Raw genomic sequence first — 14,523 nt, 5'->3', positions numbered from 1 at the left:
CAACCCCACATTGTCTGTGGTCAAATTGTTTCCTCGTCCACAACATTTCCAGAAATCTGTCCCTTCGTCTCCAACCAAACGGCTACCGTGCTAGTCAAGGCGTATGTCACTCTGCTGCTCAGATCATTATTCTAAAGCATATCATGTACACCTCCCATTCCTCAGAAACGACCAATGGTTGCGCGTTCCAGTCCTATCAGGCAGAAACTTCTGACCACTTACATCAGCTCTTTCCCTCCCACTCAATCCATCAGTCAGTCAACGGTATTTGAGTGCTTATGGTGTGTAGAGCTCTGTTATATTGGACTCATCCAAGAATACAGAATTGGTATTCTCTGCCCACAATGAGCTGAGAGTCTAGAGGAATCAGCCATTCTCTTCTACCAGTACATCCCATCTGTTTTTTTATGATATTTAAACTCTTACTAGGTGCCAGACAGTGTACTTCATTCAATCAATTGTACTTATGGAGCGCTTACTCTGTGCAGAGCACTGTACTAAGCCCCTGGAAAGTACAATTCGGCAACAAATAGAGACAGTCCCTACTCAGCGGGCTCACAGCATCACAGCTCTCCCCATCTTCAAAGCCCTTCGAAGATCACATCTCCTCTGAGAGGCCTTCCCAGAGTAAATTCCCTTCTCCCCACTTGATAGCATCTAACTGCTACTTTAGCTGTAATGTGCCAGCCTTATTTTACTTATTTTACTACAAGCCCAAAGGCAGCAGCATGGTGTAGTGGATAGAGCACAGGCCTGGGTGTCAGAAGGCCATGGATTCTAATCCTGGCTCTGCCACTTGTTTGCTGCGTGACCTTGGGCAAGTCATTTCACTTCTGTGCCTCAATTACCTCATCTGTAAAATGAAGATTGAGACTGTAAGCCTCAAGTGGGACCGGGACTGTGTCCAAGCTGATTTGCTTGAATCCCACCCTAGTGCTTAGAGTGCCTGGCACAGGGTAAGTGCTTAACAAATAGCACAATTATTATTATTAGTCCTTACGGGCATGTCTTATATACTCGATTACTCTCCCTTTTTGTAATATATCTGTCTTTTCCCCCACTAGATGATAAGCTTCTTGAAGGCTTATATATACACTCCCAAGCCCTTAGAACAGTGCTTAGAAATGCTAGTGATTAATTTTACTAAACGAGTGGATGCATGCTTAAAGATTGAATTTAGGCCTGTTCAAATTTTGTTTCAAGAAAGAAATAATCCATTGGCCTGATTAGCTATAAGCTTTTGCAAATAATTATTAGGTTTTTCAGTAAACAGTGCTACATTTCAAAGCTAGTGTATTTCAATGAGATTTAGAGATTGGAATTTAGAAGTTGCACTAAATTCCTGAATTTCTTTAGTCTTTTTAGAGGTTTGCTTTATCTGGTCCGCGGTACTCGATGCTTCTCAAATGTTGGCTCTACATTTTGGGAGACAATATTGTGATTACATCTTTGCTTTAATCAGAGCAGTCGGGAGTTTAAAACAGGCAAAACAGTGAACATTTCATAGGTTGTTGAAACAATTGTCTCTAATAACCTCTCAGGAAAGCATTCCAGAGGATTCAGGCCCCAGGAGGCCAGTTGAGGGTAACTGGCTTGAAGATCATGTGGTATTGAATCTATCAATGGTATTTATTGAGCAGTTACTGTGTGCAGCACACTGTACTAAGCACTTGGGAGTGGAGTACAGTACAGTTGTTAAACATGATCTTTGCTCTGAAAGGGGGAGCTAGACATTAAAATTGTAGTATAGAAAGACTGATAAGGACACATAAGTGCTGTGGGGGTGGGAGGAGTACCTAAGCGTTGGTAGGACTAAGTGCTTGGGAGAGCACTTAAGGTGGGAAAATAAGATGGGAGAATGAGGTTAATCTGGGAAGGTTTCCTGGAGGAAATATTACAATAAGGCTTTGAAGATCATGATCAATGGTATTTATTGAGTTCTTACTGTGTGCAGAGCACAGTACCAAGCGCTTAGGAGAGTACAGTGCAAGAGAGTTGATAGACATGCTTCCTGCCCACGAGAGATGTGGTGTGTTGGGTATATCGGGGGGAGGGAGCTCCGGGCAGGATCGAGGATGTGTGCAAAGGGTTGATGGTGGGTGAGGTTGGTATTAGAGGAGCGAAGTATGCGGGCTGGATTATAGTGGGAGAGGAGTGAGGATAAGTGCTTAGTACAGTGCTCTGCACATAGTAAGTGCTTAATAAATAAGATTGAATAAGGGGGAGAGAGAGCTAATGAAGTGCCTTGAATCCAATGATAAGGAATTTCTGCTTGCTCAAAGAAGGATGGAAAGCCTTTGGAGAAACTTGAAGAGGGAGATGTATACAGAATATTTTACAAAGATGATCCAGGTAGAGTGGAGTATGGACTGGAGAGGGAAGAGGCTGGAAGCAGGGAGGTCAGGGGAGAGGCTGATAAAATAGTCAGTCAATCTTTGGAATTTATTGAGCATTTACTGTATGCAGAGCACTGTACTAAGCCCTTGGGAAAGTACAATACAGCAGAGTAGGTAGACACACTCCCTGTCCACCAGGAGCTTACAGTCTAGAGGGAGGAGTCAAGTTATGACAAGTGCTTGAACCAGTGTGGGAGCAGTATGGATGGAGAGGAAGGAGCAAAGTCTGGAAATGAGGAGGAGCTAGAATCAAGAAGATCTAGTTATTAACAGTGTATGGGCTGAAAGAGAGATGAGTCGAGGATAATGCCAAGTTTTCAGGATTGCGAAACAGGAAAGACAGGTTTAAAGACATGGGAAAGTCTTGCAGGAGGAAAGTTTGGAAGGGAAGATGAACTGCTGAGTTTTGGACATGTTGAGGTAGAGGGTCTGTAGGACCTCCATGTAGAGATGTCCTGAAGGCAAAAGGAACTCAGAGATTGCAGTGAAGCCGAGAGGTTGAGGCCGAAGATACAGGTCTGGGCTTCCTCAGAGTACAAGTGGTAGCTGAAGCCGTGAGAGGTCCCCAAGGGAGTGGGTGTAGATGGAGACTATCAGGGAATCAGGAATGTGAGGTTATAGATGAGACACATAGACGTTTGTTCTGTAGGAAACCCGTAGGGGGAAAAATCTCGTCCAGTATTTTTCTTCTAGTGCATTCTGCCCCGTCTTGTGATCCTCTCAGCCCCACAAAACCTCTGCATATCTGTATAATTTATTTATATTAATGTCTGTCTTTCCTTCTAGACTGTAAGCTTGCTGTGGGTAGAGAATGTTTGTCATTGTATTGTACTCTCCCAAGCGCTTAGGTTGGTGATCCACACACAGTAAGCGCTCAATAAACATGATTGAGAGAATGAATCTTTGAGATTTCTTTACAATGATTTTCCTTCCCCAGAGATGCAGGGATCTTTGTCTTCCCAAATTTCTCTAGTCCTGAATTTCTACCAGATGTGAAATAGCAGCTTGTCTTGAGCCACTTCAATCAGTGTTATTTATTGAGTTCTTTTGGTGTGCAGAGCATTGTACTAAGCACTTGGGAGTGTACAGTATACAACAGAGTCGGTAGACGTGTTCCCATTTCGAGTTAGTGCACCTAAAAAAAGATTATTCCTGTGTCTTTTTGATCAACCTATCTCCTAGGAAGTATTTGTCCTTCGTTGACCACCACCTTATTGGAAATTAATGTCCATTTATATAGCTGAAAATATCTCACCTGCTCTCCCACAAGCTTCGTTAAGAGGAAGCAACTATCAAATGTACACAGGCCCCTCTACTGCATATATTGAAGCATTTGCTTGTGGACTTGTTTCTGCGAAGAAGCCGTACTTCCTGGTTATCTTGTCTTATGCTGTTGAGTTGTTTCTGATCCATAGGGAGACCATGGACACATCTCTCCCAGAACGCCCCGCTTTCCATCTGCAATCGTTCTGGAAGTGTATCCATAGAGTTTTCTTTGTAAAAAAAAAATATGGCAGTGGTTTACCATTGTGTCTTTCTGCGTAGTACCCTTGAGTCTCTGCCCTCGACTCTCTCCCCTGCCGCTGCTGCCCAGCATGGGTAAGTTTTGACTCGTAGCAGATTGCCTTCCACTCTCTAGCCACTGCCCAAGCTAGGAATGGAGTGGATATGCCTCTGCTTGACTCTCCCTCCTGAAGCCGAGACTGGTGGAGTAGTGGAAGCTCTCGGCGCAACCCTGATAGGGGACCTGGTTATCTACAGATACCAAATTCTGGCTACACAATCCTGCCACGTAGAGTAGCTGAGTGAAGTATTTGTACATCAGCATATACTCGGCGACTGATTTCAGTTATTACAGGGATATTTGTGGGAGAAGCCCTGTAGGCTCTAAAGCTCTTTGAGGGCAGGGGATGTGTCTACTAACTGTGTTGTGTTGTACTCTCACAAGTGCATAGTACAGTGCTCTGCACACAGTAAGTGCCCGATAAATGCCAGTGACCGATTGAGAAATTTTTGGGATGAGGTGAGGCAGCAGTTTAGAGAATTATTGTGGGCTCAGCCCTGGGCCCCCACTAGCACCAACTCTCTGCCCGTTGTTTTTCCATGGCAAAAGTGGACACTTGATTACCCGCGGAGGGTGGGCCGAGGACTGTGCGGGAGGGGAGAAGGGCACCAAGATGTGAGGACTGTGGAGTGTGGGACTGGGGGAGGAGGGAGCATAGGAAAAAGAATTTCCATCCGGAAGAATGTCAGGGCCCAGGTGTGCCATGTGAGGCTCCGGGGTAGCCAGTCCATGGTTACCCAGATTTTAAATTTCCTTAAGGCTTGGGGCTGAATTGTGGAAATACCTATTAAAAAAGAGTTTTTACCGCAGTGCTGAGGGCTTGTTTCTTGTACAGTGACTTTAGTCTTCGTTTAGTGAAAAGAGCACGGTCTGGGAGTCCGAGGACCAGGGTTATAGTCCTGGCTTCACCACTTGCCTGCTGTGTGATCTCGGGCAAGTCACTTTGCTTTACTTCTCTGTGCCTCTCAGTTCTCTCATATGCAAAACAGAGATTCAATACTTGTTCTATCTCCTACTTAGATTGTGAGCCCCGTATGGGGCCTGATTATCATGAATCTACTCTAGCGCTTAGTACAGTGCTTGGCACGTAGCCCTTGGCAAATGCACTATTATTCATTTTTTTTATTACTATTATGCTGAGCTTCCAGAAGTCTGTCCTGGACACCCATTTTCTCTGGCTATCTCCCAAAGTCCTTTGCACTAAGCCATGTACCCCATTTATTCATATCTTATTCATATCTCTCTTGCTGTCAGTGTTACCTTGTTACGGAGGTGGGGTGTAACAGCCAGAAGCAGGGGCAAGCCTGCCGGCACCACGCTGTTGGCGATGAAGGTTTCCAACCTTCTTGGCCATCTGGGGCATTCTGGGAGGCGGCTGGGCTGGGCAGGAATGGGCAGTGCCAGTCCTGCCACGGCCGCTGGCTTATAGCGCCTTGGCCTAATACGGGTGGATTGCCACTGCCTGCTCGGTCAGCACTTAGCCGTGGACCTCCTACCTCAGTACGTGCATCTCACAAAGGACTAGATGTCAAAATCATAATCATAATAATAATGGTATTCATTAAGCACTTACCATGTGCCAGGTACTGTACTAAGCACTAGGATGGTTACAAGCAAATTGGTTTGGACATAATCCCTGTCCCATGAGGTGTTCCCAGCCTCAATCCCCATTTTACAGATGAGATAACTGAGGCCCGAAGAAGAGAGCGACTTGCCCTAGGTCCCCGATTGATTGTAGGCTCCTGGGTCTCCTGACTTTATTGTCCTGTACTCTCCCCAGTGCTTAGTACGATGCTCTGCACACATTAAGCCCTCAGTAAATACCATGGATTGTTTGATTGAAATCAAAAGCTTCCTTCTTTCGATGGTCACAAAGGGAAAAGGCAGTGTAGTGTGGGGTGTAAGTACGCGTCTGAATTATCGCCAGTTCTCATTTAGTGGGGTCTGATTTTGAGATGTCACATTGTTTTGGAGATATGTCTTTGTTTTTTCCTTAATGGTAGGGTACCCAGTTTCTGACGAGGAACAGTCATTGGCTTACGTTCCAGGTACGATTTCTATAGAGTCTCCTGAATTCCCCCCGTCGGGGCAAATAGAACATCCTCGGGATGTTTTCCTTACATTTCCTCATTGGCCTGTCATGGGCAGGGAACACGTCTACCAACTCTGTCATATTGTACTCTCCCAAGTACTTAGTACAGTGCTCTGCACGTAGTAAGTGCTCAAATACCATTGACTGATTGATTTGATCGATTTAGCCCTTTTTCTTCTCTCATGTACTAAGGATAAGGCAAGACTCGCTTGGGGCAGTTTTTTAAACTTTCCGGGGCAGGGTCTGTGGTGTTGCTAGAATGCTTCAATTACTGAGAGACAAAAGTCACATCTTAAATTTAGGGTCGAGGAGGTGGCCTTTGCCTTTCTGTTCATTCTCATAATAGCCATAGATCCAGCTTTGAAAATTTCAAAGAAGAACCTGAAGTCTCTGAGGTATTTTGGAGAGAATCCGTGGTGATGCGTTTAGAAACGCAAGACCACAGTGTAAAATCTCCGTGGAAAATTTTTCCTCCTCCGGGAGAGGTTAGCGTGCCTTTGAAGCTTATTGGAATCCAGGATCCGGGCAACGACCTGAAGTCTGGCGGGGCTCCCTAATCTCGTAAATATGGAGGATATTAATTCCTTCTCCAACGGTGGTCTCCAAAGTGGAGGGCCACTTTTAGGGGCTCAGCAGAAATGGAAGGCTACCCTAGACTTTTAATAAAAGTAAGATATTAATATAAGCCTTTGGGACTTGGCTTTGAAGAAGATGCCTCATCTTTGCAGCCCCAAATGAAAGATCAAAGTCCCCCGTTGGAATTCTGTGGGAAACGGGCAGTTGTACAATGGAGCCGAGTATTGTTTGATAGGGTCTTAATAATCCACTTCTCATTTAGGCCCCTGCAGACAGTTGAGATTGTGGAGGCGGGGGTGACTCTGCAAGCCCGTCATGAACAGGGAACGTGACCGTTGTATTGTTGTGGGGTACTTTCCCAAGTGCTTAGGATAGTGCTCTGCACACAGTAAGTGCTCAGTAAAGGCGATGGATTGATTAATTGATAAAAGGACATGAGCAAACTCAGAAAGAAATCCTTTTTATGAAATCCTGTTTGTGGGTCATCTTTAGGCGTTTCTGCAGAAGACAACACCACAACGAGACACCCAGCGAGGAATCACAAAACTGATGTCAAGTTGAAGGCCGACTCGTCTGTTGCTCTGGCCTCCATGGATGCCTTCAAAGGTGCAGGAGACCCAGCACATCAACAGGTTTCCAAATTTCCTATTTCATCCGAATTTCTAATCAGTCAAACTCGGAGGAATGTGATTGTAGAGTTATCCTAGAATTATGGACTGGAAGAGTCCACTAGAATTAGGGGAAGTAGTGTGGCCTGGAAAGAGCCATGGGCCTGGAAGTCAGAGGATCTGGTTCCAATCTGGGCCCCACCGCTCGTCGGTAGTGTGACTTCGGTCAAGTCACTTATCTTCACTGGGCCCCAGTTTCCTCATCTGCAGAATGGGGATTAAATGCCTGTTCTCCCTCCTACTTAGACTGTGAGTCCTTTGTGGGGACCTGGTTACCTTATGTTTGCCCCAGCTCTTAATATGGTGCCTGGCATATAGCAAGCGCTTAATAAATACCACAGTTAAGAAAATTAGAACTCTTCTAATCCATCCTCCGGTCTCCGGCTTCAGCCACGGTGATTTGGCATGTTGCCCTCCGGCACATCTATTAGGGATTGCTGGCCCCTGCTTCAGCCTGGCTCAGGCTTCGGAGCAGGTCAAGAGGGCCATTTGCCTAGGTTTCAGAAATAGCCAAGAATCCTAGAGAGGGAGTCGAGGGACTCTGTCGTCACCCAAATTCAAGAAAGGTGCCGGGCAAGCAGTTCAGCAGTTCACCATCCAGTTATTCATGTCACAAGGCAAGCCATCTCACTTCTGTGCCTCTGTTTCCTCAACTGTAAAATGAGGATTAAAGCCTGCTCCCTCCTACTTAGACTGTGAGCCCCATGTGTGTCATAGATTGGGCCCCAACTGAGAAACTTGTATCTACCCCAGCACTTAGAACAATGCTTGACACATAGTAAGCATTTAACAAATACCATAAAAACCAAACAAAAGTGAATCGAAGTGTTGTGGCTTAGTGGAAAGAGCCCGAGCCCCGGTAGAGGACCTGGGTTCTAATTCCAGATCCGCCTCTCATCTGCTGTGTGACCTTGGGCAAGTCACTTCACTTCTCTGTGCCTCAGTTACTGCACCTATAAAACAGGAATTAAGACTGTGAGCCCCACGTAGGACTAGGACTGTGTCCAACCCTGCTTATCATGTATCTGCCTCAGCGCTTTGTACAGTGCCTGGCATGTAGTGAGCGCTTGACAAATCCCAAAAAAGAAAAAAATGAATCATAAAGGCCTGTGCCTGGGAAAGCCAGCTTCCCCATTGCCACACTAGCCTATGTCCTGCTTAAATTACCTCCCATAAAATGAAGAAATGGAAGGACATTCGAACCCTGTATTTATTGGGCTAATTCCTGTTCAAAGATTCGGGTCTTCCTCATGAGCATTCATTTCCACCAGTTAGCTTCCAGGGCATGAAACTTTTTAATATTCAGTGGCTGTGGGAAGCAATAGGGAACAAGTGAGGAAAATTAGGGGAAATGATTTTAGGTGGAAGAGAAGTTGGTGTCCAATGAAGTTGTGGGAGGAAAGAAAGGGAGGAGAGAAATTTGGGGGGGCTTAATGTCTTGGGGTAGAACTGTCAGCCCTTCCTAAAAATTCACCAGCTTCCCCTTCCATAGTCTGTTAGCACCTCTTGAAATTTAAAAACTTTCAGCCCAAGTTCCATTAAGAATCTTTTCATGCACTTTTTTTTTTTTTTTTGAAAAGTGTATGGAATATCAAGCACCTACTTGAAAAAGCCCAGAAAAATTTAGCATATTTAACCTGCAGTCTGAAACACAAAGTGCTTCCAGACAACTTACTTTTAATTTAATGAAAAAAAAATCAAAAGAAGGCAAAAAGAGCCAAATTGTATCCCGGGGAGTGGAATAACATCACTACGTCTCTCGAGGCAAGATGATCAGGAGGGTCTTGATTTCAAAAGGCTTCAAATGTGCTTTGAGCTCTTATGAGGAAATTCTAGATAAATAGACGGGTTTATTCATAAAGTCATTTTCCTAGCTGGCCATTCTGAATTGGCTTTTTCTCCCCTTGTAGTACCCGAGTGTTGGCTAGGATCCATTTATAAAAGGTTAGGTGCTCTCTTGGGCATGTGGGAGTTATATACCTACTTTAGAGCTAGTAGGGGAAAACTTACTTGGTTCCCAGCAGATTTATTCATCATAGCTTAGTCATATATTAAGAGCCTGACTAAGTTGGTAGGGTCAGAGTAAATCTGCCCAAAGTTTCATGAGAAAGTTATTTGTGTAAGAATAGCACAATTCCATTTTCTTTTGAGTCATTTTAATGTGCTCGTTGGATAATTCAGTCACTGCTTAAGGAAAGCGACCATTTTTATTTAAGGTAGGGGCAGAATTTGCAGTAAGTTTCATGATCTCAGAGGTACCCGGGCAGAAATTTGTTTCATTAAGTTGTATTTTTCAGACTTATTATTGAAATCACAGGCATTGCCATATTCACAGCAAGCATCGAGGGCCAAGGAAATGGCCTAAGAAAAAACCACAAGGGCTACTCTGGCATTCTTAGGAGGACACTAGGCCCATGGATGTCGTATCTGTGGCTGTTTTTTAAAAATTTAAAAATTTTTTATTTAATGGTATCTGTTAAGTGCTTACTATGTACCAGACACTGTGCCAAGCACTGGGGTCGATACAAGATAATCAGGTTGGACATAGGGCTCATAGAGCTCACAGTCTTAATCCTCATTTTGCAGATGAGGTAACTGAGGCACAGAGAAGTGAAGAACGGAGGTCACACAGCAGGCGAGTGGTGGTGCTGGGATTAGAACCCAAGTCCCCTGGTTCTGAAGCCTGTGCTCCTTCTACCCTGCCATCCTGCTTCTCTCAGTGACTCCCAGTAGGCCAACTGTGGGGCTGAGCACCCCTAGGGGAGATTCTCCAGAACCCCCTGGGGAGCATCTTTGAGGTGACTCCTAGAATATGAGGATAATGGCAGGCCACGCCCAGCACCAACACACAGCCCCAAATGGGAATAACAATCTCTTGAATGTGGATGACAATTTTTTTTTTTCAAAATGCTTTTGCATCATAATAGTTAGAATATTTAAATACTTACTATTGAGCACTAGCGCTGGCGTAGATGCAAGTTCAACAGAGTGGACACAGGGGCTCACAGTCTAGAGGAGGGAGAGAGCAGGTATTGAATCCCCATTTTATAGATGAGGAATTTGAGGCACAGAGAAGTGAAGTGACTTGGCCAAGTTCACACAGCAGAGAAGTGGCAGAGCCGGGATTAGAACCCAAGTCCTCTGACTCCTGGGCCACTGCTCTTTCTGCTTGGCCATGCTGCTTTTCAATTGTATTGTGTGTTCACAGAATATTTGTTGGGCAGAGAGAGCAAATACCGGATTCCTATTTTGCAGCTGTGGAAATGGAGGTAGAGAGGAAGTGATTGCCCATTCTCTGTGCTTCCTTCCAAGATAGCCCCAGGTGCGCTCACAGTATATAAAAACTCTTCGGCACATTAACTCCTTCCATCATTCACTTAATGGTATTTGTTGGTCGCTCACTGTTTGCAGAGCACTGTACTGAGCGCATGGGAGAGTACAATCCAATAGAGTTGGTAGTCACATTCCCTGCCCACAAGGACCATATGGTCTAAGAGACACCCTGCTTTGAAACTCCGACCCTTTCTCCTTCTTTGTTCTTTCCACACTACTCCTCTACAGCGACTTGTGGTCATTGTAGACAGAAGGAAAGAGCTCGGGTCTAAGAGTCCAGGAACTGGGGTTCTAGTTCCATCTCTGCCTCTAGCCTGCTGGGTGACCTCAGGCGAACTCACCTAGCTCTACGCTTCAGTTTCCTCCTCCGTAAAACAGACCTAATGCTGGCTTCTCCCTACCTCCTGGGGGTGTTAGGAAGGTGAAAGGAGAGAATGGATGGGAAAGCACTGGGGGAGAAAAAAAAATGATACAAATTGAAGACATGGTTATTGCCAAGGGCATCTCTTCTGTGTCCTCAGAAGGAGCTCAGGAATGAGTCCCAATAAGTCTTACTATCCTTGGGTCCAGAATTGCAGGGTTGGACCGAGCCGGTACTGGATGCTCATAGGAACGGTGAAGGCACTGGGCTCGGGTGACTGCTCTAATGACAATAATGGGTATTTGATAAGTGCCTACAGTGTTGCAAAGCACTGGGAAATATACAATATGTGCAGACAGTCCTCCCTTCACGGTGGAGTCGAAGCCCAGGGATGATACTCTGGGACGGTTGTACCACAGTGCTTAGCGATGGGGGGGACCCCTCAGGTGGGTGGGACCAGTTAGTTCCAGGATCCTGGGTACCCTGGAAGTTCTCAGGAACCACAGACTTTAATAATAATAATAATAATAATGTTGGTATTTGTTACGCACTTACTATGTGCAGAGCACTGTGCTAAGCGCTGGGGGAGATACAGGTTAATTAGGTTGTCCCAAGTGAGGCTCACAGTCTTAATCCCCATTTTACAGATGAGGTAACTGAGGCACAGAGAAGTGAAGTGACTTGAGTCACACAGCTGACAAGTGGCAGAGCCGGGATTCAAACCCATGACCTATGGCTTGCAAGCCTGGGCCCTTTCCACTGAGCCACGCTGCTTCTCATGAAGAGAGAGTCCCACTTTACTGGAACTCCGTGTGGTGACCGATCTTGGCAGATGCGGGTGGGAACACAGATCTCTCCCTGTGATCTGGCTCCAACTCGGGGTTCTTCTTGATGGGATTCCCGAGGGGAGTCTACATCCAGCAGTCAGAAGTATTCATGGAGTGCTTACTGTGTGCAGGTCACTGTGCTGAGCGCTTGGGAGAGTAAGATACAACGGAGTCAGTAGACATGCTCCCAGCCCAGAAAAAGTTTATAGTCTACAGGAGGAGACAGACATTATCTATACCATATCCCTGCTACTTTACTCTCTGCGAATTGCCCTTATCCCTCCTGGTTAACTTGTTTGTACCTCAGCACTTAAAACAGAACTTGATGCATGGGAAACAGCATGACCTAGTGGAAAGAGCTTGGGCCTGGGTGTCTGAGGGCCTGGGTTCTAATCCAGGCTCTGCCACTTGTCTGCTGTGCCTCAATTTCCTCATCCGTAAAATGGCGATAAAGACTATGAGCCCCATCTGGGACAGGACTGTGCCCAACCCGACTGTCTTATACCTACCCCAACCCCACTTACTAAAGTGCTTTGTTTTCCTGGCATATAGTAAAGGCTTTACAAATACCGGAATTATTATTAATTATCATTACGTAGTAAGCAGTGAACTAATACCATCGTCATCCTGGTGGTTAAAACGGATGACAGATTCAACTGCTTATTAATATGGAGATGGAAAATAGATTACTTCAAGTGAGCAGACAGCGCTGAAGAGATGAAAGGACCAGTGAAAAGCAATCTCCACCCCTGCTTTAAAAGATTCCCCCTTGAAAAGCCGTTGCTGCTATTAATAGCTAAGAAATGTTTATGCAAAAGTCATTCTTTTTTAACATAAAGCTTTTATGTCTTAGGCTGTTCATGACGGAGGAATAAAGAGTGCATCACTGAAGGATTTATGTCCCGAGGACAAGAGACGTATTGCAAACTTAATTAAAGAGCTTGCTAGGTGAGACTGAGCTTCAATTGATAATACATTGTGTCAAGACAACTCATTCTTCTTGAAATACACAATTACAAGTCCATTTTGGTGAACTCATTTTCAGTGTCATTGATCTTTTGGGGCCAACAAGTATTTCCCTAGCTGAGCTGCTAGCCCCACTAACTGAAAAAGACTTTAGAGTCAGAACGATATTTCACCTTGTCATTTTTCTTTTTTGCTTGCTTAATTTGAAATCACAGACTTGGTTGGAGTGAACCTTTTCAGAAGTCATCTGTCAGGAGGAAAAGTTTTGAAAACTGAATTACACCATGAAGAAAGTTGGGATTGCTGTGATCAGTCACAGCAGTTGTCCTTTGATCTGTCTAGTTAGCTTCGCTTGAATATTTGAACAGATAAGGGGAATAATTTCATTGTTGTCTCTTGTAAGAGTGTCCTTGTCACTTTCCTAACCGCTAATGCTTTCTGAGAGGGGGAGAGTTGAATTTTGCGAGGTGTATTTCTCAGCTGCCTCATGGCAGCAACCTAATTCATTATTGATCTATATGCAAAAAGGCAACTAAACTTTGCCATACTGATTCACGTTTCTTTTTGTGCCTGATTTCTTTGGAGAAAAGACTGCCTAGGTCTTGAATCTCTCAGTGGTTAGCCACAAAATTATCATCGTTATACATGAATGGTGAGCCTTCCTATTTCCTAAAGATAAGTAGTCTCATTTACGGAAAAGGCCTATCAGAAAGTTTCGATAGGGGTGATTTTCCTTTGTCTCTGGTTCTAAAACATGGGCATAAGTCAGTATTCGGTCAGACCAACAGCCTAGCCGGCCAGTGATCTACATTGATTTGCGGCAGCAGGCTCCTGGGAGGAATCGTGTGATGGTCACCTTCTCTGATGTTAATCCTATTGTTTAAGAGGCATATTATTTAGCATTCTCTCTGTGTCCCTGACTTTTCCTCCGGTAATCTGTCACTGGTGCCCTGTCCACGAATGTATCCAGCCCCTTTTAACCTGCCAATATTTTGTTCCGTGTGACTTTCTGTGGTAACAAATTCTGTTTCCATGACTTTACAATTTACCATGTGATAGTTGGAGTCAGGGTATTTATAGAGCACCTCTTGGATGCAGGGTGCCATGTTACAATATACTACTATGTCTGGGAAAGTACCCCGGGAGCATGAGATACAAGAGGAGCATACCTTGTAATGAGAATGGTGGAATTAGACTAAATAAAGGGCTGGACTAAGGACTGAGAGAGGGTGTAAATAAATACGTAAGTGGTAGGGATGGCGAATGGGTTGATGTGCCGGGGGACTTAATTGGGTAAATTTTGTTGGAGGAGGAAGAATTTTAGTACATCTTTGAGGTTGGAGGAGCAGGGGAGGGAGGGATTAGTTGGGGAGGGAGTCCCAGGTTGATGGAACGACATGACTGAAGAGATGGTGGTGGCGTGAAGTCAAGAAGCAGGAATGGCCAGCAGGTTTGCTTGAGAGGAACAAAGAGGTGCTGATATGAAGATGGGGAGAGTCTTGTATCTGATTGTAAAGAGTTTTTCCTCAATGTGGAGGAAAATGGGAAGGCATTGTAGGATTTGGAGGAGAGGGAACCATTGTCGAAGAGGTTGAGAGGTCAAGGAAAGGGAACCAATGACAAAGGAGGCTGAGATTTCAAGGAGAGGAAACCTGTGTCAGCAACAGAGAGGTCGAGGAGGATTCTAATGGATCCTATTGAACTTGGCTACAAGGATGTCATTGGTCAATCAATCTATCA

General features: G+C 44.9%; 1 protein-coding gene across 3 annotated transcripts in view; it reads left to right on the top strand.

Moving 5' to 3' along the window:
• The window catches only part of KIAA1328 (KIAA1328 ortholog), a 320,218-nt gene that overhangs the window by 14,881 nt on the left and 290,814 nt on the right, over window positions 1-14,523 (top strand). Inside the window, exons 2-4 of one of the 3 annotated variants that reach the window (XM_029060660.2) lie at window positions 5,973-6,008; window positions 7,121-7,260; window positions 12,671-12,765. In XM_029060660.2, the coding sequence (XP_028916493.1) occupies window positions 5,973-6,008; window positions 7,121-7,260; window positions 12,671-12,765 (271 nt within the window). The remainder of the gene's footprint in view (window positions 1-5,972; window positions 6,009-7,120; window positions 7,261-12,670; window positions 12,766-14,523) is intronic. The other 2 variants (XM_029060661.2, XM_039911486.1) reach the window with 2 other exon arrangements.

The sequence above is a fragment of the Ornithorhynchus anatinus genome, chromosome 3 (assembly GCF_004115215.2).
Source record: "Ornithorhynchus anatinus isolate Pmale09 chromosome 3, mOrnAna1.pri.v4, whole genome shotgun sequence".
NCBI classification, from domain to species: domain Eukaryota; kingdom Metazoa; phylum Chordata; class Mammalia; order Monotremata; family Ornithorhynchidae; genus Ornithorhynchus; species Ornithorhynchus anatinus.
Note: the sequence above shows the minus strand (reverse complement) of the source record. Positions and strands in the feature narration are given on the sequence as shown.